The sequence below is a fragment of the Oryza glaberrima genome, chromosome 2 (assembly GCF_000147395.1).
Source record: "Oryza glaberrima chromosome 2, OglaRS2, whole genome shotgun sequence".
Classification (NCBI taxonomy): Eukaryota; Viridiplantae; Streptophyta; class Magnoliopsida; order Poales; family Poaceae; genus Oryza; species Oryza glaberrima.
In genome coordinates, this window is record NC_068327.1 from 34,328,181 (window position 1) to 34,353,859 (window position 25,679).

At 43.2% G+C, this 25,679-nt stretch overlaps 5 protein-coding genes and 1 pseudogene across 6 annotated transcripts; 5 read left to right on the forward strand and 1 right to left on the reverse strand.

The window, feature by feature from the left end:
* Positions 1 to 637: 637 nt before the first annotated feature.
* On the forward strand, positions 638 to 5,997 carry LOC127763155 (metal tolerance protein C2). Its single transcript, XM_052287777.1, has 10 exons — positions 638 to 951; positions 1,031 to 1,139; positions 1,215 to 1,254; positions 4,349 to 4,425; positions 4,525 to 4,613; positions 4,733 to 4,802; positions 4,909 to 4,947; positions 5,048 to 5,198; positions 5,296 to 5,385; positions 5,692 to 5,997. The coding sequence occupies exons 1-10, from the start codon at positions 669 to 671 to the stop codon at positions 5,788 to 5,790; spliced, it is 1,047 nt and encodes a 348-aa protein (XP_052143737.1). The 5' UTR covers positions 638 to 668; the 3' UTR covers positions 5,791 to 5,997.
* A 240-nt stretch (positions 5,998 to 6,237) lies between these two features.
* On the reverse strand, positions 6,238 to 11,762 carry LOC127763147 (alpha-1,3-mannosyl-glycoprotein 2-beta-N-acetylglucosaminyltransferase). 2 transcript variants are annotated; one of them, XM_052287766.1, is made up of 18 exons: positions 11,328 to 11,762; positions 11,154 to 11,204; positions 10,775 to 10,862; positions 10,623 to 10,685; positions 9,833 to 9,867; positions 9,685 to 9,761; positions 9,309 to 9,354; positions 9,163 to 9,225; positions 8,164 to 8,230; positions 8,009 to 8,077; positions 7,852 to 7,921; positions 7,688 to 7,749; positions 7,512 to 7,602; positions 7,331 to 7,424; positions 7,130 to 7,192; positions 6,993 to 7,031; positions 6,752 to 6,922; positions 6,238 to 6,514 (listed from the first exon to the last, which is right to left on the reverse strand). In XM_052287766.1, exons 1-18 carry the CDS (start codon positions 11,394 to 11,396, stop codon positions 6,404 to 6,406), a joined length of 1,329 nt encoding a protein of 442 aa, XP_052143726.1. In that variant the 5' UTR covers positions 11,397 to 11,762; the 3' UTR covers positions 6,238 to 6,403. The 2 variants fall into 2 exon arrangements, with proteins under 2 accessions (XP_052143726.1, XP_052143727.1); XM_052287767.1 differs by lacking the exon at positions 11,328 to 11,762 and having other exon boundaries at positions 10,775 to 10,836.
* A 182-nt stretch (positions 11,763 to 11,944) lies between these two features.
* On the forward strand, positions 11,945 to 14,410 carry LOC127763167 (uncharacterized; annotated as a pseudogene).
* A 329-nt stretch (positions 14,411 to 14,739) lies between these two features.
* LOC127763152 (probable serine/threonine-protein kinase PBL7) lies at positions 14,740 to 16,744 on the forward strand. The gene has a single exon (XM_052287773.1). The coding sequence runs from the start codon at positions 15,272 to 15,274 to the stop codon at positions 16,379 to 16,381; it is 1,110 nt and encodes a 369-aa protein (XP_052143733.1). The 5' UTR covers positions 14,740 to 15,271; the 3' UTR covers positions 16,382 to 16,744.
* Positions 16,745 to 16,753: 9 nt separating this feature from the next.
* On the forward strand, positions 16,754 to 18,976 carry LOC127763136 (pentatricopeptide repeat-containing protein At2g17210-like). Its single transcript, XM_052287757.1, has one exon. It carries the CDS (start codon positions 16,777 to 16,779, stop codon positions 18,958 to 18,960), a length of 2,184 nt encoding a protein of 727 aa, XP_052143717.1. The 5' UTR covers positions 16,754 to 16,776; the 3' UTR covers positions 18,961 to 18,976.
* Positions 18,977 to 19,012: 36 nt separating this feature from the next.
* Positions 19,013 to 24,905, forward strand: LOC127763144 (protein DETOXIFICATION 45, chloroplastic). Its single transcript, XM_052287763.1, has 14 exons — positions 19,013 to 19,437; positions 19,587 to 19,705; positions 20,013 to 20,156; positions 20,270 to 20,391; positions 20,555 to 20,690; positions 20,942 to 21,038; positions 21,424 to 21,524; positions 22,182 to 22,345; positions 22,549 to 22,620; positions 22,728 to 22,844; positions 22,916 to 23,011; positions 23,082 to 23,203; positions 23,985 to 24,039; positions 24,555 to 24,905. The coding sequence occupies exons 1-14, from the start codon at positions 19,193 to 19,195 to the stop codon at positions 24,564 to 24,566; spliced, it is 1,602 nt and encodes a 533-aa protein (XP_052143723.1). The 5' UTR covers positions 19,013 to 19,192; the 3' UTR covers positions 24,567 to 24,905.
* The last annotated feature ends 774 nt before the right edge of the window (positions 24,906 to 25,679 follow it).

Genomic DNA, 25,679 nt, shown 5'->3' on the forward strand with positions numbered 1-25,679 from the left:
TACCTTCTGCTGCTGCTGCTGAAAGAGGTAGAAGCGACTAGATGAATTTGTTACTACATCAACTATTAATGTCATTATAATGGTATCAGATGGTGTCATGAACCTGTTACTTAATTATAGATAGCACTCATGAAGCTATTCCTTATTTGCAGATAGCATAGCACTCTCATCCTGGTCACTTGTAGTGATGGATGCTGGTCGGGGTGATACTATCTCTTTTGTCATTGTGGATGGTCAGTTATGCTTGTTGGGATGATGGTTTTTTTGATGGTATCATGTGAGCACTCAGCACTGTATCTGTATGTTGTTTTGTCGTGGTGAAATTGTTGTTAGTATGTTGCTGCTGGCTCCATGGATAGAGAGATCATTATGTATTAATCCAATTTATTGGTATTTGGCTGTGTGCTTTCTTCTTTGGGCTCAGTGGATCGGTAAAATGGCATTTGGCTGTGTGCTTTCTTCAGTCGGTAAAGCGAAAACTAGTCGTAAGAACATTTCAGGCGGGAGGGAGGGACCATCCGATCCGATTCGAAACTGAACTGACAGACAGTCCCCTCCATTAGATGGAGGGAGAATATTGTTGGGCCTTTGGGCTTCGTGTGACAGGCCCATTAGATTAGACCTAGATCTGTCTCGTGACGAGGGAGAAGACTAGAGGAGGGAGGAAGATGGCGATGGATGAGCCGCCCAAGGGTTGGAATCCCAACTATGGCGTCGTCGGCAGCGGCGACCGGCGACTGGCCTTCTCCCGCCAGCTGTCCTCCTCCATGCCTCGCCTCGCCCGCTCCGACTCTTCCATCTCCATGCCCCCCCCGCCCCTCGCCCCCACCGGAGCCATCACCTTCCGCTGGCTCGCCACCCGCCCCATGCGCCGTCTCGCCCTCCTCATCGCTCTCAACGTCGCCTACTCCGCCACCGAGCTCGCCATCGGCCTCCTCACTGCCCGCGTAGGTCGGTAATACTAATACTACTGCTACTGCTACTGCTACTCATTACTCATCTCAATCACACTCTTCTCCATTCGTTTCAGGCCTAGTCTCCGATGCTTTCCATCTCACCTTTGGTTGTGGAATCCTCACTTTCTCCTTGTTTGCCATGGCTGCCTCCAGAACCAAACCTGATCACCTCTACACCTACGGGTGCCTCCCTCCCTCAATTTACTCCTCTTTTCTTTAATCTTCCACTCCCACTGATTCATTGCTGCCTTTATTCAGCTATAAAAGATTGGAGGTCCTTGCTGCCTTTACAAATGCCGTAAGCTTTTCAACATGTCATTGCCATGCCCATCCCTCTACATTTCTCTACTACTATATATGAGTTTATTGTGTTTTCCACCATGCATATTAAACGGGGCATAGGAATACGAATTTTAATATGCCGCATATCTCTCCCATTACACTAACTATGTAAAAGAACCACCAATCGTACCAAATATACAATTTGTCATAGCTTGATAAATGTTTGGAAGCCTCAAGCAACAGATGTATGCCTATTTGACATTCAAATAACTCGTGTAAAGTTTCTAATTAGAAAAACTGAGTCCACAATATACGTTATAACGTCCTTGGTCACCTGGTTATGAATGTCAGTATATGCCTATTCACCTAGTGACTTGTTGACATTGCTGTCCAGTATGGACATCCTGAAAAACGCCAATACAATGGGAGAGAAAGCAAAAAGAATTATTGGCAGAAAGTATTGGCAATCTCTATCACTATAATAAAAAAACATTATATTCTTTCTAGACTGATGCATTTAACATAATTAATTACTAATATTTTCTGGGGAACACACAAATTAAACTGAAGAGCAATAATCATATAGCACCAAACCTGTCAGATCAGTTGTATATAATCTATACCACAAGATTTCAACATTATCTTGCTAGTGACATTTTTAATTTTGATGCTAAATCTACACAAATAAACATAATAAATTGACTTTAAGGAAACCAACCTACAATAAAGCTGACCCATAGAAGCCACACATATGCTATGTAAAAAGAGATTCTGAATATTTCTTGTATTTTTTTCTCTCAAGATAGTGCTCTATACCTGCGCTAAAAGGTTTTTTCCTTTCTGAACATTTATGTTCATTAACACAGTTTCAGCTAACCTTTACAAAGGCAAGTTATTATAGTTTCAGCAACATCGTCTTGGATAGGAAAATGTCTTGCACGTGTATATACAGGGCTTCATAATTCAGGATAAAAAGAGCGTGGGATGTAAATATTTGAGAATAGATTCTCACTATTTATCATGGGTTATATTTTAATTCAGATGGCAGAGTTCTCAGCTGCTAACATGAGCAACATTATTATTCCCTCACAATAATATATATCTCCAGAAGCTTCTAAAACTTGGGAAAGATATATTGGTTTGCATAAATGACCAATGAGAAATGAAAATGCTTTGCAGAGCTCCTGCCAAGAAAAAAAATTGTGCCATCAGCAACAAGAGCTTTATTTGATGAAAAGCAAATACATCCAGCGCCAATAGTCCATCAAAGGCAAGATCTGTAGCACCATTTACTAATGCTGAAAATTTTTACATCTACACAAATTGTGGTTCCATGTTATTTCCAATATTCAGATGGTGCTTAAACATATATGCGTATTGAGCTGCAGTTAGCAACAAAATTGAAAATTAATGCAGTAGTTATGGGTAAGGTAATTGACATGGAGGATTATATGACACTCCAAGGAAAATTGACAAAGTATGTTGTAGGAAGAAGTTTTGTACAATGAGCAGATTGCGTATCTCAGGAAGCTTGGTAATCAGCACAATTCAAGGGAGCTCAATGGTGTACCTGACCTGAAAACTCAATCATGCGTCAAATTGGTAGGAAAACAATGTAGGTCCAATCTGAATAAAACTTACAATATAAATTGATCCATTTATGTACATCTATGTACTTTCAAAGGGCAAGTCACAAAGGCAACACGATACATCCAAAACCCTATTACAGCCTACATAACATTTCAGCAACAGACATGTAATCACAACATTTAATGGGCTGGAAAAAAATGCTAATGACCTTGAAGCAAAGAGCAACATGGAATTGAATCTCAGCACATCTCCTTTTATAAAATATAAGTAAAATGAAGCACCACAGATTCAAAGAGCAGCTCACTCCACCTATAGACAAAGAGAGAGAGAGAGAGAGGACATGATCTTTGTACATCCAAGCCAGAGAGATATATTCATGTATGGATTAATGGACATTGCTGCTGATTTTAATTATACATGCGGTAAGTTTGTAGCTATATATAAGTTCACAATGTGTACACAAACTCAGGAAGACAATGTGCTAGGCATATTATCTTTCCAAGGATCAAAACAAATTCGATAGAGAACATCAGTATTGATAGACCACACAACTGAGCTCTGTATATCAGATACCTTCAGATGCTTGTTGGCTGCTTGAATGCCAATTTACAGAATATGCAAGCATAAAAAAATCAGAACAGATTGTTCACCATGCAAACTAAGAAAATACATAAGCCGGAAAGAAGCAGTTTGACATTTAATTATGGGATGTCATTTGAAGAAGAAATGTTCAGACTGCAGATTTTCAGCTATGCAACCTTGTGAATTATACAAAAGTAAAAGCTCCTGCAGGTACATCATGAAGCAACACATGCAGATTTTCAGCTATGCAAATTTTCATATTTTCATGAAGCTGAAAACGCATGACATGTTTCAGGATATATCTATACTAACATCCTCAAATGCGAAGTGCAAAACTACCATACAAAATAGCAGTGCAGTAATGAGCTCATCATATCCCTCGAAAGCAACAGAACCTGCATAAACATGGAAAGATTTGTTAGTCCAGTACACATCACCTAGTGCAACTTAGATGAATTGAATTCTAGTGTGGACTATTTTGTTTCTATGCCTTCGATAATGGGACTGATATACTGTCAAATTCTCAAAATAATCAATTATCATTCAGTTTCAGCAAAATATGAAATTAATGGTTAAAAAGCTTACCATCATAGAAGAACTAAAATCTCTCTAAATACAATGTGTTTAGTGCTTTTTCTTCTTGCGGGGAAAGCAAAATCAATCCCCAATGACACAAACCGCACAAATTTCATAAAGTGCATGCAGTTTTCTAATTTTCATCTTACCTGCAGGAATTTTCTCAAAACATATAATAGTTTTTTTGCCTAAATACTTGCTTGCATATGGGTTTGTCTAAATTTAGAAATAGGGATACGACGCGTGGGCCTGGGTGCATGTGATTTCACCATAGGATTGCTAGGCAAAACTCCTCCTTTTTATATTAGTATAGATATATTTTGACCACCTCCATCCCTATGCTTCTTCTTTGTTCTAGACAGCTCTTCCTGCTCTTCCTGTCTTTCTCCTTGGCTGTTGAAGCACTACATGCATTTATGCAAGATGAGTCTGAGCATAAGTAAATGCCTTTTCCTTTTTGTTTAGTGTAATATAATCCCAATCGTTTTGGCTAATATTATTATTCTTCTAAAATTAAAAAATATATATATACTTTCAGGCATTATCTCATTGTTTCTGCTGTCACAAACCTTTTGGTTAATTTACTTGGTGTTTGGTTCTTTCGGAGCTATGCTCGTGTTAACATAGGTAAGTACTCCAGTATCCAATCCAGAGTCACCTCTTGTACAGATGCCAGTGTATACATATCTAAAATCTAAGTTTCACAATCGAAACATCATTGATCAATTGTTGTCTATTAATGCCAGTTTACAGGAAAGCAGAGGATATGAATTATCACTCTGTATGTTTGCATGTTCTTGCCGATTCAGTACGGAGGTATGAGATACTCTCATGTCACTGTGCCTCTTCCCTTATAATATTTGCTCTTTCTGTAGTCACGAAGTTAGTTATTTTTAGTTGACATGTGTAAATCCTCCATCAGTGCAGGCTTGATACTAGCTTCCTGGTTTCTTTCATTGGGGTAAATCTATTCTGACAAATTTTCTGTGCCCCTCTAATGTTACGGTCACTTTTAGCTTGGCACTTAATCCTAAAATGACTTTATGCCTACTGCTTTTAAGGGTTGAAAATGCGGAAGTGTTGTGCCTGGGAATTGTTTCAGTGGCAGTGTTCATGCTTGTTTTGCCACTCTTTAAGGCTACTGGTAATATCCTTCTGCAAATTGCACCAGGCAATGTGCCACCTTCAGCTCTTACCAAGTGCTTCAGACAGGTAGGTACACGGTTTGGTTTTGCATATTATTCAGTTCATTTTGGCAAGCCCAAAGCTGCTTTGAGACATTTCCGTATGTATTGTATTTGCTCACCAGATAAGTGCGTGCGAGGATGTTTCTGAAGTATGTCAAGGTCGATTTTGGGAGCTTGTACCTGGTCACGCTGTTGGATCTCTCGACATCAGGGTACATCTTTTACGCCAAGCCTCCTAACACTAACAGACAGCTTGTTGTGGTTACCCTAGGGTCTATTCACTTTGATGTCATTTTCAATCATACCATTTTTTAGGTAAAGTTGCCAAAAAAAAATGTCTACGTTTAATTTGTTGCCAAATTTAGTAAATACATAAAAAAAATCCTGCTAAAATTTTGGCAATATTATCATCTTGCCAAAATTTTGGTATTACCAAAACTTGGTAAGGTTTATTTTGGCTACAATCTAAACAAGCCCCTAGTGACTGAGTTCGCGTTTTGGTTGTGTTGTGTGTATAGGTGAAGAATGGTGGTGATTGCCAGTCCGTGCTCGACTATGTGCATGGATTATATCAAGATTTGGGCATACAGGACCTGACCATCCAAACCGATGAATAAGGCATCATCTAGTGTAGAAAGGAGTCATAGGGGAAAAAAGGATAGATCAAACTCTCGCAGTGTATTGCTTGGGCGTGCTTATTTGATAGTACGGTATATCGCTTTGTACTCGGCTGCTGCAGTTTGTACTCAGATTTACTCAGTAGCTACTACAATTTGTACTCACTTAAGCTCGTTTGCTATGGCATCATGGTTGAAATTCGTTGACGATCTTCTCTCCACTCGTCTTTTAAGATGCTGAGAATTATTGTTATTATTGATATTAATAAATAATAATGAGTGACCTATGTGCATCTCTTCTCCATGGTGGCCGAGTGTCACCATGTTATGCAAGTGTCTTCATCAAATATCAATTAGTATCTCATTTCCCTTCATTCTAGCATATGTCCAGTTCAAAAACTACATTACAGGCAGTTTTCAATGGCAAACAAAACACAGAACACGATGTAATGTTTAAGCTTTCGGTGCAATGGAAGTCGTCTATGTATGAATCTCACGTGATGAATCACATATACAGCAAAATGTCAGGCAGGTCAGCTCTGCTCAGTGGTCAGGTGAGGTGCTGCCGCTTGTATCTGAAACAATGAGAAACTATCTCCACACCTCAACAACACTATACCCTAAGCTGACTGAGGGAATCCGGACCAACGAGGTATATTCGTCTTCGACTACTCTTGTACCGGAAGACTACTACTCCTTTATAAGCTGTTCTTGGAATGCCATCCTGAAAAACAGAGAAAACAGACATACATGAATCATCACACACTAAAAAAACAGAGAAGTCCAAAGAAAATTATAGACCATTCACGGGGCTGATGTCTATCTAGATCAAAACTGCAAACTGAAACATTTTCTACTAGACCTAACAATCACCACTGAAAACATCAGACACAAAATTGTCACTTGACCTATTTTGACAAGAGCATTATTTATGAATAAAAATGGGGTCAAAGAAGTAAACCTTCCATTCTTCAAATATTCCAAATTGACGAGCTATCCGCTCAAAGTCTTCCTGATCGTTATACTGGATCCTTACATCCGCATCCATATTGTGGGCTTTCAACGCGGCATCAGATCCATGGAGAGGGGTGGCACTAGCGACGTCTTTCCCAAATTGGATCAGGAACTTGTCCTGGTGTTGCCAACATAAATATTAGGCATTTGCTGCAAACTACTGTTTCAAAGTCCAAACAAATTCTTACCTCCTTGAGGTAGCTCAGGTCCTCAGAATTCCACTTGATCTATAGCCACAAAGAAGGAAGAGGTAAAATGGTAAATCTCTGCACTAAAGAATTTGCAACAGTTAAGCAAAACAAAAGGTGATGGAAGGTTTGCATACATGGGCATCATTTAGCTTGATTGGTTCCAAGTACTGTCTGAAGAATTGCCCCATGCTTGACCCCTGAAAAGGAGGTATGAAAATCTATTAGTGTAAATTCAAGTCATCCATACTTACTGGCTCAAAGACTAAATTACTATCCAGTGGCTACTAGTGTGCAGAAATGTGGTAATTTTTGCATTGATGAAGTAGCCAACATACATGTTCGCCAAAATTGTATGTTCTGCAGACTTCCGGGCGAATAAATTGCCGGTCTCTGTGTACCTCTTTTAGCCTCACCCAGTCATCCCAATAAGTAAAGTCTTGTTAAGGAAGAAATATATGGTAGATGGAAAATATTGTATATGCTAATATAAAAATTAGTAGGCAACAGTAAAGATATGCTTTGGGCCACTTAGGTGACAGCTCAATCCATGTAGGCTTTGTTAACATCCATCCAAGTCCAGGAAAGAAATCCGACCGGTAAAGAGCTTCTGCAAAATGTTTATGTAGGAAAATGAGTAGCTTTCCCTATTAATGCAGAACAGAACTTTTATATAGGTCTATCAGAGTACTAACTTGGGTCGTAAACAAATTGCTTTTGTCCATTGTCATTCCAGGAAGAAACGGCCATGATTGTCCTTCAATACCACAGTGACAGGAATAGCAGCAAAGCAATTAGATACATTGCAGATGAAATCCTTGGCTTTCCAACTATAATTAATATATAATATACAACATACTTATCGTTATCAAGTAATTTAGCTGCAGCCTCGAAGTAGTCAAAAAAATCAGGGGCGATCTCCATATCATCTATTAGCAAATTATTAACCATAAATGGGATGGAAAGAAGACAGATCAAAGAACAAAATAGTTATAAGAGCATCCAAGGTGTAACACCTTCCAGAATTATAACTCGCGCAAAGTTGTGTTTGATGAATAGCTCATCCAAGGCCCATTTGTAATGTTCTGAAATAAGAAAGTTATCAGGACAAGGATCAGTGGTATCATCACTATCTTCAATCAGCATACATCAATCAAGGAGGACCACCTACTGGCTATCTTGTAATATGCTATCAACTCTCCTGGCCTTTCAGTGCGCACAGGTTCAAGATCTAAATGCTGCAACACATACCACTGAGAGTCTTAGCTGAAAAATATTTCCCATGTTTCTTACAAATATCGGACTGCTGCATGCCTATGTTATGTGGAGGGGGAAGCTACAATCATTCAAAATCACTATAAAAGTACACATGTGATAATATGTTTACAATCATTTCATAACAGCAGGAAATATTGTATTCGTGGTTTCATTCTCTATTAGCGCTGAAGGCAGAGAACAAGATTTTCTCTTTTTTGCAATAACACTTCATTGCTAGACTTCAATCTGCACTCTGGCACTTTATGACAGCACACACTGATGATTATCCTACCACTTCCACTCCATGACATGGTTGTTACTCTACATATGGCCATTTGGTTTTTCAGGAGCTAGCATACCCGTTATTTTATCTAAACTAAATTGTAATGATAATTTGTCAACTAAATACAAGTTCAGTACTGTCAACTGAGCAGTCACCTCAGTGAGCTGCCATCCCTTCCCGTTGATTCTCTATATATGGATTTTATTACCTTTGCCATACTATTTCATATTGGACCAATTCCACTGCCCCATTCCAGAACAGCATAGGGTCACTACTCACTACAGTACAGTGGCATCAAGCTTCCCTTTCAAACAATACATCCACAAGTTTGGGGTATGATTATGGCCTTGCTTCTCACTGCTCAGTTTATATCCATTGGACTTAGAGTTTCCCTGATATGACTCATGGATCTTAAAGTTCAAGGGCAACCTCAATCTAGGTCCACTTAAAACCTCTTGGCAGGCTACAGTTTCTTCCTTTCTTTTTACCCCCTCTTTTGCAACATATCATCTTATGTAGTTACTTGGAAAAGGTCCTCAGACAATACTCCAGCTATGCTTGCAATATTACAGAAGTATATTTCTTCTAATTTTTAGGCAAATAAGTGTAGAGGAAGAAAGAGTTCCACACCTGCATATATGTTATTTCATTATAACTCAAAGCTTTTTTCTTCACTTCTCCATTTATTCCATCCTGCAATTACAATGAGCAATGGAAAAAAAATCCACAAACTTAGAGAGACTGAGAGCAAGAACTGAAATTGCTAAGACCAGTACCTGAGATATAAATAGTGGAAACTTTGAAGCCACTGATGTCTGATACCTGGAAAAATTATTAAGAATCATTAGGTCAGAAGGGTATTATACGAACTTAAGCTACATGGAGCTCACAATGGGATTCATATATGGATTAGGAAGTAAAATGTGTAATTTTCCTTGTGACATCGCATGGACAATTTCTGAGAAAAAGACATTATGCATTCATGCACCATGAGCAGCGTGGCAATTACAATGCAGCATGATTCCATGCATAACTTTCACAGGTGATATCGACTGAGTGGGTTTTGGCACCAACTTAGGAGTTAGAAAAAACAATAACAGACCAAAAAAAATCTGGATTCTGAAAATAAAGGAATGAAGGCACAAAGCATACTTCAGGATAGATTCAACTGTCCTTTGCAAATAGTCTGGTCGATTGCAAGCCATTACAACAACAGCAGCAACAGGAGCCTGCTTATAGAAACAGATCATATTAGTCAAATATAGCAGAGGAATGCTAGCAATATTAGCACTGTACAAACCACATTGTTGTTTACTAAGGTCTGCACGCTCCTTTCTGCATCCAAAAGAAATGTTGAAGAAATAGTTAGAAACAAAAAGTAGCATGTGGTAAAGTAAAATCACAATGACGGGTTAAATATGTAGATGGCAGCTGGGAGGATTGAGATCATACAATGGGTCATCTTTATGTTTGAGAAAATTAGTTCAGCACGTTGCGAATGGGTGTAAACTGAAAGGCACTACCACATATGAGAATGGCATGTGGGACCCAGAGCCACACGCCAGTGACATGTCAAATGGTAATGAGAAACATAACCTCTATATTTGGGGTAGATGGGAGGATTATGAAACTATTATTTTGTATTCAACGTGAAGATGACAACTAGAATGATATGTACGGTCCTGATGTTCCACTATTATATTTTGGGCATTTATGAATGATTGTTTAACTAAACAACTGACTAACTGATGGATTGACATCATTTTCGTAGTTCCATTTTTTTTAAAAAAAAATAAGTAGTTGTAAAAATATTTCCAGAAGACATACTAATTTTCAGTTCTATTGATTATAGGAAAAAAAACATGTGAATTTCAAGAAGAAACATCGGGTCATATGTTGTTGTGTTGTCAACCATGCATGTCACATGGAGGTCGATGTGCATGAGGCTCCAGTATGAGTATCACAAGGTTAGGTTTTAATGGAAACATTATGAGGCGCGAGAAAAATCAAGTAACGTAGCAAACACTTGGTAGCAGGAACAGTTGTGGCTGAAATCCATAGGTGAAAGATAAGAAAGGTCATTTTCATACTTTCGAGATCTTGGATTAAAATCTTGAGGTGTACACGTTCTTCGTCTTGGCGTATCTTCATCTCTGTTGTTACCAAAACATGAGAGACACAACATTTATAGGTCGCGAATAGTAGAGGCAAGGCTTAAATTAGTGTGATAAATGTGTGGTACCTTCCAACGCGACAATCTTCTCCTGCTGAGAGCTGACTTGATCGATCAAGGAGCGGAGTTGACTGGTGCATTGGTTTTCGGATTTTTCCTAAATTGCAATTAGTGAGTTTGAGCAGACCAAAAATATATACTCCCTCCGTTTCAAAATGTTTGACACCATTGACTTTTTAGCACATGTTTGACCGTTCGTCTTATTAAAAAAATGTGAAATATGTAAAACTATAAGTGTACATGAAAGTATATTTAACAATGAATCAAATGATATGAAAAGAATAAATAATTACTCAAATTTTTTGAATGTTACGAATGGTCAAACTCACATTTTGAAACGGAGGGAGTATATTGAGATGGGGGGGGGGGGGGGGGTAGAGAGACTGACTGCTTGTGCGAGGCGGTCGGCGTAGTGGGACTGAGTAGAAAAAAGGCGGACCTGAAACAAGGAGAAAGAAGCCATTATGTGTAGTGAGAGAGTAGTAGAGTGGTGGTTAGGAGAGGGGGGATCCTGATCTGAAGTTGAAGAAGAAGAATCAGATTGTGATAGGCATAGGCATACTTGGATGTAGATGAAGGCTGCAGCGGCGGCGAGGAGGAGGATGCGGAGGTCGCAGGGGCTCCGCGCCATCTCTTGGATCTCCCCCAACACTAGTCTAGTAGCCTTTGATTTGGGATGGGATGTTGGGGAGAAAGGGGAGGAGGAGGAGGCTACTACTTGGTAGTGGGCAGGGCAGAGCAGGTGAGCTCGCAATTGGATCTGCACCTGCACCGTACCTGCACTTCTTCTTCTTATTCTTGTGCGGTCCGGAGGAAGTGGAGGTGGATCAGGTGGAGGAGGACGCCGCCTGCGCCACCGCCGCCGCCTGCGCGAAGGAAGAGTTGAGCGGGCGGTGCGGCGCGAATAGATGGATGGCGGCGGAGGAGGGGAGTGGGTCGGCGCCGGAGCCGACGCGGAGAGAGGGGCGACGTCGCCTCCCTCAACAGGGGAAGTGCGCGATTTGGGCGTGGGAGGAGAATTAGGCAGGGTTATTTTGGTCTAGAGAAAAAAATAAAATAGAAGTAATAGGCCTAATCCAGACCCAGCAACAAGAAATGCAGTTCGGTCATGAGCTCTTCCTCCTCGTCCCATGCGTATAGCGTATAGGTTGCATTTAGAATTCAGAGACGACTAGTTGGACGAGTCCAGACGCATCGCAACACAACCGCAGAGGCGGCGACTTGACGACTCCCTCCGCTCTAGGGTTTCCTCCCCTCCCTATCGTCAACCGCCACCCCACCTCTTCCTCCGGCGGGCTTCGCCATGTACGGTCACCTCCTCCTCCTCTTCCTTCTCTCTTATCCCTGCAATTCCATCCCGCCGATTCATCCACTGCTTTCTTTTTTTTCCTACAATACTACGAATCCACGCTTGCTTGCTTGCTTATGCGATCTCAAATTTCTCGATTCTTTTAGGGACAATTTCTTAGTCCCCATCTAAAAGTAGGTCACTTTGCTTTGCTATCATAATATGATATGATATCATATGCCTAGTATTTAGGATACATGTACGTCCCCCCCTCCCTACAAAACCAAACCCCTCCCCCAAAAAATAAATAAATCAGAGGCAGTAATACCCGACTTACATCCAAATTGATAACTGCACCACTGTGGTTTGTAAGATTATTTTCTAATGATATGTGTTATCTAGTAGTTTGAGCATTTCATAAGCTATCAACATTTAATTAGTTTTTGTTTATGACCACTAATGCGTTCGCATTTCGACTCCATTCACCTTTTTTAGCCTTAAGTCCTATTTAGATTACTGGTATTTCTTATCTGCGCAGTTTTCTTTATGTTTGGGTTATTTTATATGAAATGGGGATTGAGAGATGGGGGGGTCTTCTCCTCTCTTTTTTTTTCTTTTCTCTTTTTGGGACTCTGGATTATCTGAAGGGCAATGATGGGCAATGATGGGAGGGGGGAGGGGGGTTTGGATGGGTAGGAGGGATCAAAGAGGCCACGAATGATGGAATCCAATCCATACTTCGCAGTGACCGCAGGCAGTCCCTTGGATGTATCAAAGAGGGCCAGGATGATGGAACCAACCCCTCTCTATTTTTGGAGCCATGGGCAACAGTGCTGCTGGTGGCACCAATGCCTTCTACTAGCCCTACCAGGCCAACTTACCTAGTGCAGGAGCTAATAGTGCCATCCAGAACTTTTCAGGGGTCCGTCTACTAGGGCTCCCCTTTGACTGCGGCGATCTTGACATTTGCAAGTTCTTTGTTGGGCCGGACATAGTGGACTGCCTCTTGGTTCACAAGAATGGCTGCTTCACCGACGAGGCTTTTGTCGTCTTCCCATCAGCCATGCAAGCAGAGTTTGCACTGCACCGCAACCGGCAGAACATGGGCAAGAGGTATGTCGAGGTGTTTAGATGCAAGAAGCAAGAGTATTACAGCTCAATAGCTGCTGAGGTGAACCAAGACGGCTTTTTCGACTCAAAGTATCGTCACTCCCCACCTCCTCCACGGCCCAAGAAACCAGCTGAAGACGAGCAACATGGACTATATTGAGGTCCCATTCTTTTCTCCAACAAAAGTCGAATGAAGATTAAGATTTTTGTGGCAGGCTTTTCAAACTGCTAAACGGTATGTTTCGTGCGAAAACTTTCTATATGAAAGTTGCTCTAAAATATTATATTAATCTATTTTTCAAGTTTATAATAATTAAAACTCAATCAATTATACGTTAATACCACCTCGTTTTACGTAAAAAACTTAATCTTCATATTCAGGAGAAAAGAACACCACCTGATGTGCTCAAGCTCCGTGGCCTGCCCTACTTTACTACCGCTGAAGACATCAAGTTCTTTGTGGAGTATGAGTTGACGGAGGAAAATGTGCACACCGCGTACCGTCTAGATGGGAAGGCCCTCTACTTCTCAACAGCAGGGGTTGCAAAGACAGCCATGTGCAAGGACAAGATGACCATTGGGACAAGGTACGTGGAGCTGTTCCCATCAACCCCAGAGGAGGCCAGCAGGACAAAATCACGATTCACGAGAGAGGCAATGAACTATTTGATCCAGGCATCTACTTTGCCCTGGCCTTGAGCAGCTGTGTTCCGGTTTAGCTTTCACTTTGCATGCTTAGGGCAGTCCCAACTCATAGTGTCCCATAAATAGTGTCTATAGTACCATGTCAATAAGACATCACAATAGAAACTACACTCCACAACCCATGATTTATTAGAGTGGGCCATTAATAAATACATCATCTCTCTTCTCTGCCAATCATATTTATTTTTCGCCTATTATGAAGACACTATTCTCTCCCAATGCAAAACTTGATAGTGTCTAGTGCATAGGTTCTCGTGTTGAAGCTGTGTCTTGCATGAGACCCAGTTTCTTCCTCTTTTCACTCTCTCTCTCTTAATTAATATAGTGCCACATAAGTTAAAAGTCCTACATGACAATGTAGTTAACGCTATAGACATCATTCTAAGTGGAGGGTTTGGACTGCCCTTAAACTGTATCCCTCGCCTTTAGGTTTGTGTGTGTTTAATAAGTATGCATCGTGTTGCTACCCTGCCACAACCCGTTGGTGTGGTGACTTTATAAGAAACCGAATTGCATTTTTTAAAAGAAGTGGTGTATTATGAGATGCCTGCGCTTGTAACAGCAGTTGCGCCTGGTTGGATGCATTTTGTATGGCAATGGCATGATCACGGAAGAGGATTTTGATCCCTCGAGGGGATATCCTCTCGTTGTTTGTATGTCACTCAAATGGTTACAAAAAATTTGAAAAAAAAAGAAGATGTATTAATATGTGATATATCACTGCACAAAACATGCAAGTAAAAATTCAACTTCTACATCTCACAACGAAAAAAATAAATTTGACTCTGAATATACGTTAACTAGCTGCGGTTCAATTTGTTTTTTTCGTTACGAGATGTAGAAGTTGAATTTAAACTTGTATGTTTGTGGAGTGTTATATCACATGTTAATACACCTTCTCAATTTTTTTCAATTTTTTTTATAACCATTTAAGAAGAACGAGGGAATATCCCCTCGAGGGATTAAAACCGTTTCCCCATGATCACTGTGTTTCCTTGTGAGTTTGCGACAGATGTTCTTTTTGGTGAAGCAGGGGATGAAGCTCGCCTCCACTTTATAACTCTGTTCCAAAAGTTTGTTATTGTTATACTGATATATAGCTTACAAAAATAATCTGATCTATTCTGCCGTGAATACATAATAATGTTCTTGTGAAATTTATGTATCTATATATGTACATATGCCAGCTAACAACACTCAGAAGAATGCCCTGTGCTCTGTCCTGGATGAATTGCGCGTCCTGGGCTGTATCTAAATATAGATGTAGTTTAAACATCGATCGATCGATTAAGCTGTCTGGTTGCTTAATTAAGAAGAGCCTCGTGTGTCCTCCAAATTTTTGGTTTTGTCGAGTCGAGGATGAAAGCTTTTGTGTTGATGACATGAATGGATAGGATAGATGAATGAAGGAAGGGATGAGCTGCTTCTCGTGGAACCCCAGCCTGCGGTGCTGGCATGGCAGCAATGACGGCGGCAGCCCGTGCAGCCAGGCCGCCCAGGCGGCGTCGGCGGGGGCGGGCGGTGCGAAGAAGTTCACGCTGGCGCAGCTGTCGGCGGCCACGGACGGGTTCCACGAGTCCAACGTTGTCGGCGAGGGCGGGTTCGGCAGGGTGTACAGGGGGCGTCTCGAGGAAGGCGGCCAAGGGCTCGTGGCCGTGAAGCAGCTCTGCCACGGCGGCGCGCAGGGAACCCGCGAGTTCCTGGTGGAATGCATGATGCTCATGATGCTGCACCACCCCAACCTCGTCTCCCTCGTCGGCTACTGCGCCGACGCCGGCGAGCGCCTCCTCGTCTACGAGTTCCTGCCACGCGGCAGCCTCGACGCGCACCTCTTCGGCAGGAGGCCGCAGGAGCCCCCGCTGGCGCTGGGGTGGGCGGCGCGCGTCAGGATCGCGGTCGGCGCGGCCAGGGGGCTTCGCTACCTGCACGAGGTGGTGACGCCGCCGGTGATCTACCGCGACCTCAAGGCGTCCAACATCCTGCTCGACGACGACCTCAACCCCAGGCTGTCGGACTTTGGCCTCGCCAAGCTGGGCCCCGTCGGCGACGACACCCACGTGTCCACGCGCGTCATGGGCACCTACGGCTACTGCGCGCCCGACTACGCCATGAGCGGCAAGCTCAACGTCAAGTCCGACGTCTACAGCTTCGGCGTCGTGCTCCTCGAGCTCATCACTGGACGCAGGGCCTTCGACGCCGCCTCCTCCGACTCGGAGTCGGAGGACCACCAGCGCTTCCTCCTCCTCCGGGACTGGGCGCGCCCCTATCTCGCCGGCGACCGCAAGAGGTGCTTCGCCCTGGCCGACCCGGCGTTTCAGGGCCGCTACCCCCGCCGCGCCTTCTACCAGCTCGCCGTCGTCGCCTCGCTCTGCCTCCGCGACAACCCCAACCTCCGCCCCTCCATGACAGACGTCACCCGAGCCCTCGACCACGTCGCCTCCCAGTCCCAGCCATGGGAAGACAAGCAAAGAGCCACCACCACCACGCCTCCTCCTCCCAACTCCCAACCTTAATTCCTCCATCTGCTCATTCTAGCTACTAGTTGCCTAGCTCTCCCTCTCTCTCTTGGTTGGATTCCCATGTTATGTTCCCCCTTAATTTGGAAGGCCATGGGTGATTTCACTGATTGATTTTCATCATTTTCTTAGTTGCTCTCATGTATATATATTAACCTTTAGCAACTCGCTTGTACACATTTTTAGGTACAAAAACAAAAACATTAATTTTCAATTTAGAACTCCCTCCAATGTTAACAAACTATTATACATTGCTTTTTAGTACTCCCTCCAATGCTCCAATCGAATAAATTTGACAGGGATCAAAATTAATTTAATTTAAGTTGTTTTTGGTACCAAGATATGCTGCCCATGTAGTGTAAGAAGTAAGAAGAGGAGTGGAAACGAAAAATATGGCGACGGCGGGCGTGGTGGTGGAGGAGGCGGTCCGGCGGTACGCGGGCGGCAAGCCGGCGGCGCTCCTCCCGGCGTTGTTGGGGCTCCTGTCCAGGCAGCAGCCATCATCAGGCTGGGCTCGCGCTCTGGCCTCACAGCTCCACGCCGACGTCGCCAAGCGGCCTCTCTCCGCCGCCGCCTCCAACTCCCTCCTCTGCTACTACCTCCGCTCCTCGCGCCTCGATCTCGCGCTCCACCACCTGCGCTGCCGCTCCACGCCCAGGGATTCTCTAACCTACAATACCCTCCTCAACCACCTCCCTGCCTCCTCCTCCTCCTCCACCACCTTCCGCCTCTTCCGCTTCGCCATGCGCCACGCCCACGCTGCCTTCCACCCCAACGTCGCTTCCCTCCTCTCCCTCCTCCGCGCCTCCTCCTCCTATTCCGACCACTTCCTCCACATGATCCACGCCTATCTTCTCAAGACGCCCGCCTCCATTCACACGCCTGTCGCCAACTCCCTGCTCTCCCTCTACGCCACTTTGGGGGATTTCGCCTCCGCCGCGATTCTGTTCGGCGAAATGCCCGACCGAGACGTTGCGTCCTGGACCTCCATGATCGGGGCCTGCCTGGGATCCGGCTACGCCGATCAAGCCCTACGCCTCTTCAGGGAGATGCTCGCTGACGGCGCGCTGCAGCCGGACGGTGTCGTGGCCGTCGTGGTTCTGCGCGCGTGCGCCATGCTGGAGGATGTCAGGGCCGGAGCCTCCGTGCATGCCGTCGCCACGCGCCGGGGCTTGCAAGGGGATCTCTTCGTGGACAACTCGCTCGTTGACATGTACGCCAAATGTCTCGATCTGCGGTCCGCGAGGAAGGTGTTCGACCTTATCGCCGTCAAGAACGTGGTGTCCTGGAACACCATGCTCTCAGGCCTCGTGCACGCTGGCAGCTACCCCGAGGCGCTCCATCTGCTGGCCTTGCAGATTGGGGTGGTGGGCGACGAGACGACGCTTGCGGTGCTGCTGCAGCTGTGCAAGAAGAAGAGGCTAGGGGGTCAGGCAGCCAGGTCGGTCCATGGCGCGGCCATCAGGAGGCGGCTCTTGTCGATGGCTCTGCTGAACGCGTTGCTGGATGCCTACGGCAAGTGCGGCCTCGTGGAGGACGTGCTGAGGCTCTTCCAAGGGATGCGCGAGAGGAACGTGATAACCTGGAGCACAGTCATCGCCGCCTGCGCTCACAACGGCTGGCCACACGCCGCGATGGCATGCTTCGTGGCGATGCTGGAGACTGGGGAGCGCCCCAACTCGATCACGGTGCTGAGCCTTGTGGAGGCCTGCGGCAGCTGCGCGGAGATGTGGGCGTCGAGACGCGCCCACGGCGTGGCCGTCAGGAGCGGATTGGGGTTTGAGCTGGCAGTGGGCAACGCGCTGGTCCACATGTACGGGAAGTGCGGCGAGCTGGGCGCGTCGGCGAGGGTGTTCGACACGATGCCCGTCAAGGACGTGTTCACCTGGAACTCCATGATCGGGGCGCTGGGGATGAACGGGCGCGCACGGGACGCCCTTGCGCTCCTGCACAGGATGGAAGCGGAAGGTGATGAGGTGAGGCCAAACGGCGTCACGATGCTGGCCGCTCTGTGGGCATGCGCTCATGGAGGGCTGGTTGAGGAGGGGATTGGGTGCTTGGAAAGCATGGCGCGGCAGTCGCTGCAGCCTCGGGTGGAGCACGTGTCGTGCGTGGTGGACATGCTGGCGCGCGCGGGGGACCTGGACGGCGCGGCGGAGATTGTGAGGAGGAGCAGTGGCGGTGGCAGCCCGGCGGCGTGGAGCGCGCTGCTTAGCGCGTGCAGGAGGCGCGGGGATGGCGGCGGCGGCGAGGTGGGGCGAAGCGCGGCGGCCCGCGTGCTGGAGCTGGAGCCGGGCAAGTCGGCGGGGTATCTCATGTCCATGGGTATGGGTTTAGGCAAGGGGTGGGCGGCAGGGATGCGGTGGGCGATGAGGGAGAAGGGAGTGAAGGTGGAGAGCGGCCACAGCGTGGTGCAGCACGCCGGCGGAAGCGAGCGGTTCGTATGGTGGGACGGAGCGCACCCACGGCGAGCGGAGGTGTACGCCATGCTGCACCTCCTGCACCGCCACATGAAGCACCACCATACAGATGCAGACATACAGTACATATGCCAATGCCAAGTTGACAACAATTAACCCAATTAAAAAAAAAAGGCTTGCCTTTTGTTGGTCCCTCCCGGCTCTATGCGCTGCCTCATCCATTTCTGATTTCTCCTTTCTCCCCTCGAGTCTGATCCTCCCACTACCAACGTCCACCGGCACCGCAACTTGCTCTCCTCTCCTGCCGGCTGGTCCAGCTCGATCTCTCTTCTTGCTCTGCCTCCCCCTTCAATTTAATTGATTCCTCCATCCAGATTTCGAGATCGAGATGAAGGCAGTGATGATGCACCACCATCACGCGGCACGCCCTGCGCGCTGTCCAAGGCCTATCTCTTCCTCCTCCTCAGCCCTGTTGGGTAGCAGACCAACCAGAGTCTCCTCCCCATCAAACCTGCCAAAGTTGCTCATAAACCGGCGACACATCACCCCTCTTGCCACCAATGCTCCCCATGCTGTTGCTGAAGATGATGGCGCCATCTCTTTTGCTAATGCAACGCCAACGGAGCCTCCCATGTAATTTCCAGTTTCCTACTTTTATTTACTTGCCTACCCACATGCTTGCGCCCTTTGCATTTGCTGTCTACATTTACTATAATCTTTACATTTCGGAGGTGCATGACATATTTTACCCTTTCATAACCATCCAACGAATAAACAACCAGTGACTTGCGTCCCGGGGGTGTCAGAAATGAGCTAATTCTTCTAGCTCTACCAGCAGTTCTTGGCCAAGCTATTGATCCATTGGCGCAATTGATGGAGACTGCATATATTGGTAGATTAGGTAGGTACCTACTGGACCTGCTATATCCTATATTTTTAAGTGTTCTTTTCTTAATGGTTTATCAATCGGCAAATAGGTAGGTACCTGCACCATCATTGTCTACACTAATACTCTATAATTCATGCTGTTTGTTTCTTTTATATTATGTAACTAATTCAAACAGCACCAAAAATGATGTTCTAGGTATTATGGCGCTTGCCCTTCATAAAGTAGCTCTTGGGAGTGCTGAATTATAGCCATCCTTACTGCATGAAAGCAAGCTGTCCCTTCTTTTGCCATTCATCCTTCTTTTTCATATATTCTGAAGGGGCTCTGGAGCTAGCATCAGCTGGTATTGGTGTGTCGGTTTTTAATATCGTGTCTAAGATTTTCAACATTCCACTGTTGAGCATTGCAACCTCATTTGTGGCAGAAGACATTTCCAAGAATGCTAGCAAGCATTCAAGTTCAGGTAGCAGCAGCATATATTAAATAAATATTCCATTTCTCACATATTTATAAAATTTTTTTGTGCACTTGCTTCAACATTCAAGCAATAAAACCTGACTTGTGGTTATGTTGCAGGCAAATTGGAGCTGTCATCTGTATCTTCTGCATTGGTCTTAGCTGCTGGAATCGGTACAATTGAAGCATTGGCATTGTTCCTAGGATCAGGATTGTTTCTTAAACTAATGGGCGTGTCACCTGTATGTTTTGGATTACGATGCCTATTCTTGTCTGCGATCTTTGTTTTGTAGGGAATACTGTCGTTTTTATGTGCACTTTTGGACAATGGGTCACTAATTTGATTCAACAATTAGTTTTCAATTGTTGGAATTGTCAGGATATCTCAACTTAGTGCTTTTGCAGGCCTCACCAATGCATAAACCTGCAAAACTTTTCCTTTCATTGAGAGCTTTGGGAGCACCTGCAAATGTGATTATGTTAGCAGTTCAGGGAATATTTCGTGGATTCAAGGATACTAAGACTCCTGTATTTTTTATAGGTAACTTCCAAGAACTACTCTTCATCAACCACATGATTACATTGGTTTGCATTAGTTATATTCCTTTTAGCAGTCCTAGCAAATATTTTGTGGAATCACAATAATGTTTCCAATATCTTTTTTTTCCATTTTCCACAATAAAGGGCATACTTTACGTCCAGTTTCATTTGATTCCAGACTCTTCTCTGATATCAAATATCTCTCATATTACACTATATGATGTCTGTACCATGTTCTTTTAAAACATGTAGGTTTGGGAAATCTTTCAGCTGTAGTGCTTCTTCCTTTACTTATTTACGTCTTTCGGCTTGGCATAACTGGAGCTGCAATTTCTACAGTTGCATCACAGTAAGTTCTATATTGATACCTAGCCCCATGGAATCCAAGTAAAACAACAAAGAAGGTAAAAAAAGGGAATATTTTATATGAATATAGCAGCAAATGACTCAGTTTGGTTCCAAATACCAACTGTTTTTACTTATAGACATGTTTCTAAAATAATGAAATGCAGCAGAAAATAAACTTTAGCTTTCCTTTTGTTTGTCATTTATCAGCAATTCAGCACACACATTTAAATTACCATATGTGATTCTGGTCTTGCCATAACAGTTTGTGGCTGTTAGCACATCATCTGATGTTTATGCAGTTTATTTATTCATATGTTACATATCAAGCATTTTTGCTAGTTACAACTTACAAGTGGAGTTCTAACTTTATTCCGTCCATGACATAGGTACATTATTACAATTTTGCTTCTCCAGTCTCTAAGTAAAAGAGCTGTTCTACTTCCTCCAAGGCTGGACCAGTTAGAGTTTAGCGGATATCTAAAATCTGGTGTCTCTTTCGTTCTTCTATCTCCCCCTCTCTCATTATATTCAATTGTTGTGCATGCTAAATCAGAGTTCTTACACTTTCATTGATCTCAGTGTCTGTTCATTTTGTTCATTCTACAATGTGCGGTTAACTGAAGTTCAGATTTTCTCTCCCAGGGGGCTTTGAGTTCTTTGGGTTAATTTGTCAAAATTTCCAATTCTGGATCCACTATGCATTTAACAATGATACCTTTATCGATAACAAGTTAATTGTAAAGTTTGGTTTTTGAAATAACTTTATATGCAAGAAAAAGGGAAGACTATCGTAGAGTAGATGGTGTAGGTACGGTTACTGCTAGTATATTTTACAGATATGTTGATCAGCTTGTCATTGATAGAGCTTTCATTCATGGGCCATGCCCATTCTGTCCACTAATGAATGGGCTGTTCAGGGAACTTCTATTCTCCATATTGTTTCGTGTACCATTTATATGTAGTAAAATGTGCTCAATTCTAGGATTTGCAAATATTTGCTGTCATATTATTGGAAATATAATGCATGTCTATGATATGCATCCTGAGAACCTCCATGTTATAATTTCATACTTCTTATCTTGTTTTTCCTTTTATTGCACTTACCACCATCTATAATTCCATCATCTGTTTTTGAAATGCTTAGGTGGCATGCTGTTAGGAAGAACCCTCTCGATTTTATTAACGATGACCATAGGGACATCAATGGCTGCTCGACAAGGCCCAACAGCTATGGCAGCTCATCAGATATGCTTACAAGTATGGCTTGCGGTATCTTTGCTTGCAGATGCTTTAGCTGTTTCTGCCCAGGTGTGTATCTTTGATTGTACATGGTATCCACACTTTTAAATCGGCTTCATTTCACATACTTCTTTCTTTATAAATTGTAATTTACATCGAGCCCTCAAACTTCTAGCGAATACTACTAATACAAAGATTGTTCCTCTAGCTCAATGATATATCATGATTTGTGCAATCAAAATGTTCAGACTTAAGTTTACTTGCATTTGTAGGCAATGATAGCAAGCTCCTATGCAATATTGGACTACAAGAGGGTCCAGAAGATAGCAATGTTTGCTTTGCAGGTCATGTGTCATTTCTCTGTTTTCTATTGTGAAGCTTTGTTTTTCGTGTATTCATAGATGCAATCGCCCTTTCTTGTTAACATAGAAAAATGGAGATTTTCTTGCAGATAGGAGTAGTCAGTGGATTAGCTTTATCCGCTGGCCTGTATACCTCATTCAGTAATATAGCAAGATTATTTACCAGTGACCCTGTGGTCCTAATGGTTGTCAAATCTTGTTCATTGGTACATCTCCCTACTTTATCATTTAGTTATCACATCACATCTATTATTCTAATGTTTTTTCTTCATTTCAGTTTGTATGTGCCAGTCAACCAATTAATGCTCTGGCATTCATATTTGATGGTCTGCATTATGGTGTCTCAGATTTTGATTATGTCGCTCAAGCTACGGTATGGAAACACTTGTCTCTCTTTTTTCTTTACTTTATATTGATTTCTTTGTCATCTTTTGGCTATACAGATTGCTGTTGGGGTAATGTCATCGTTAGTTTTGTTATATGCTCCATCTGTTTTTGGACTTGCTGGAGTTTGGGCTGGTTTGACAACACTTATGGGATTGCGCATGGCTTCGGGCATTCTCAGGTGATTATATTTCTTGTTTTGTTGTTCTAATCCGGTGTAAAAAGACAAGCATGCATACATGATCTTGCAGTTAAAAATGTTTGCCTTTTTGGGAATGAATATCTTGTGTTGTTCTGTAACCGTAAACCATAGCCATGTAAGTGATCTCTCTCTCTCTCTCTCTCTGTGTGCACGCGCGCACGTGTGCGCGCGCGTGTGCCCTGCTATTTTATTGAACTAAGTGGATGTGGTTCAACTGTGAAAATGCAAATTATAGTTCTTGCAGACTTGGGAATAAACTTGCTACACATGCCCTATGTTCTAGGTTATTTGGCAATTGATTAGGGTGACTGTATTTGCTAAAAGCACTATGTTAAGTAAGCAATGTGACGTCTATAGCGGTCGAAATATGTTACTGCCACAATAAGTAACATATTTGCATGTTATCTTGAAGATCAACTTATTTTCTATATGAAAGTTGTAACCTTTCAGGGAGCATGTAAACTAATTGACTGTTCAGTGAATTGCCACGCATATTTTGCAGTTTATTTAGGAAAACATAACTAATAGTTTCATGTGGATAGGACAAATTTCTGTTATTTGATGTATATCCATGCACTGGGCAGTATATTGTATAAGGGTATCTTCCCAATTTTCATCACTTATATGAATATAACAATTGGCGATAAAGAATTTTTAATATTATGTCTGTTTCCCTTTTGGAGCCTTGTATTTCATGTTCTGTAATTGATCTAATGGATGCTCTTTTATGCTTTTATCTTAATAATTTGAGAAATCGCAGGCTTCTATGGAAATCAGGACCTTGGTCATTTTTGCATGAGGAACCCAAAACAGAGGTTTGATGTTCCTATCTTTTACACCCTGGTATTAGTTTATAAATTGTCTTGTCCTCTGCATTATAATTTTTTTTCTTGGGTAAGGCTCTTAACTTAAGAGGTATAGTGTCAAATCAATGCAAATTACGATAACCTGTTAAATTTGCCCGCCGTCATTTGTTGAGTATCACACGCTAGTCAGCTCACCTTAAAAGCAGAATCTGTTAGGGAAATGCAGGAGCAAGGCATTCAGTAGGCTCACTAGCCTACAGTCATGGGGATTCATATTGAGAAAAATATATTTTTTGAAAGATCCGGTCGTATTGAGAAAAATATGAGATAGCCTATCCCTGTTGATTTGAGGCATGCAACCTAATATGTTGTACTGTTGATTTTTTATGGCCATGCTTGTGAAGGTAGGAGTAATAGAGAAGGGCAGTATCCATATTTTTCTGGTTTTCTTTTCCCCGCATGATTCTATCGGAGCGGTTTGTGAATGTCATGATAAGTGCAGCCATTGCATAACTCTTGTGCAGCTAGCTGGTTGAAGATGGAGCGGCAACTAAGCAGTCAATACTACGGATTAAATGAACGAGCGGGTGATTCTGTAGGTATTTATGTTCAAGTCGGTCTGCTAGGAGATGCCATTTTTACTTGCTACCAACATTGTTCAATTGCTAGTGTTATTACTATGTGTAGCCGTTTTATTTATTCTAAAGGCTCCCTTGTTTCTTGTGGTGGTTTTCGTTTACTGTGTAAGCCAGTTTGCTGCTGCGTAAACAGCTTGATAAGTTTAGAAGGATAGAGAATTTGCCTTTCTTTAACCTGAGACCACTTCGAATTATTTTTGGAGCAATGTATACTAATACTGTATTATTCAGTTCAAATTGGCCCTACGTAGCATTGTCCTATGAACCGAGAAATACTTATACATACTTTAGCTAGATGAATTCAAACTGCGTGAGCGGAGGACTTCAATAGGCGGGCCGGCAGTAGCGGATAGTCATCATGCCACTATTAGAAGTGATGAAACCCACGCCCGATTATAAACCGAAGACGGTGAACGAGTGAGGCCGTGTTTAGTTGTAAAGCTTTTCTTCAAACTTCCAACTTTTCCATCACATCAAAACTTTCTTACACACATAAACTTCAACTTTTCCGTTACATCGTTCAAATTTCAACCAAACTTTTAATTTTGGCGTGAACTAAACACAGCCTAACTCCGGAAAACTGGATTGATTCATAATATAAGGGTATGTGCGGTGTCACGCTGCGCACGCATGGGCTTTAGAAGGCGTAGCATGAAAAAAAAAACAATTTCTTCCTACATAACATAATTAAATGTTAACTCAAGGCCACATCCTTCCTAATAATTCTTAAGTGAAATAAAACATCAGCTTGTTTCAAGTGAAACGGCAACAACCCATCATTTACACATTGATCTCTTTCACAATTCACCAATTTAAAAGTATGAATTCAATGAACCACACCTTTGTGACACCTTTCTTAGAGTTATACTCGTACGCACCTAATTGCCTCCCAACAAAATCCTCTATCTCATGTAACGAGCGTATTTCTCTCTGCAAAGACATCCACATCAGTATGCAAGTTCCATTAGGAATTGAAAAGTTGCCATAAATATGGAAAGAAAATTGAGCACT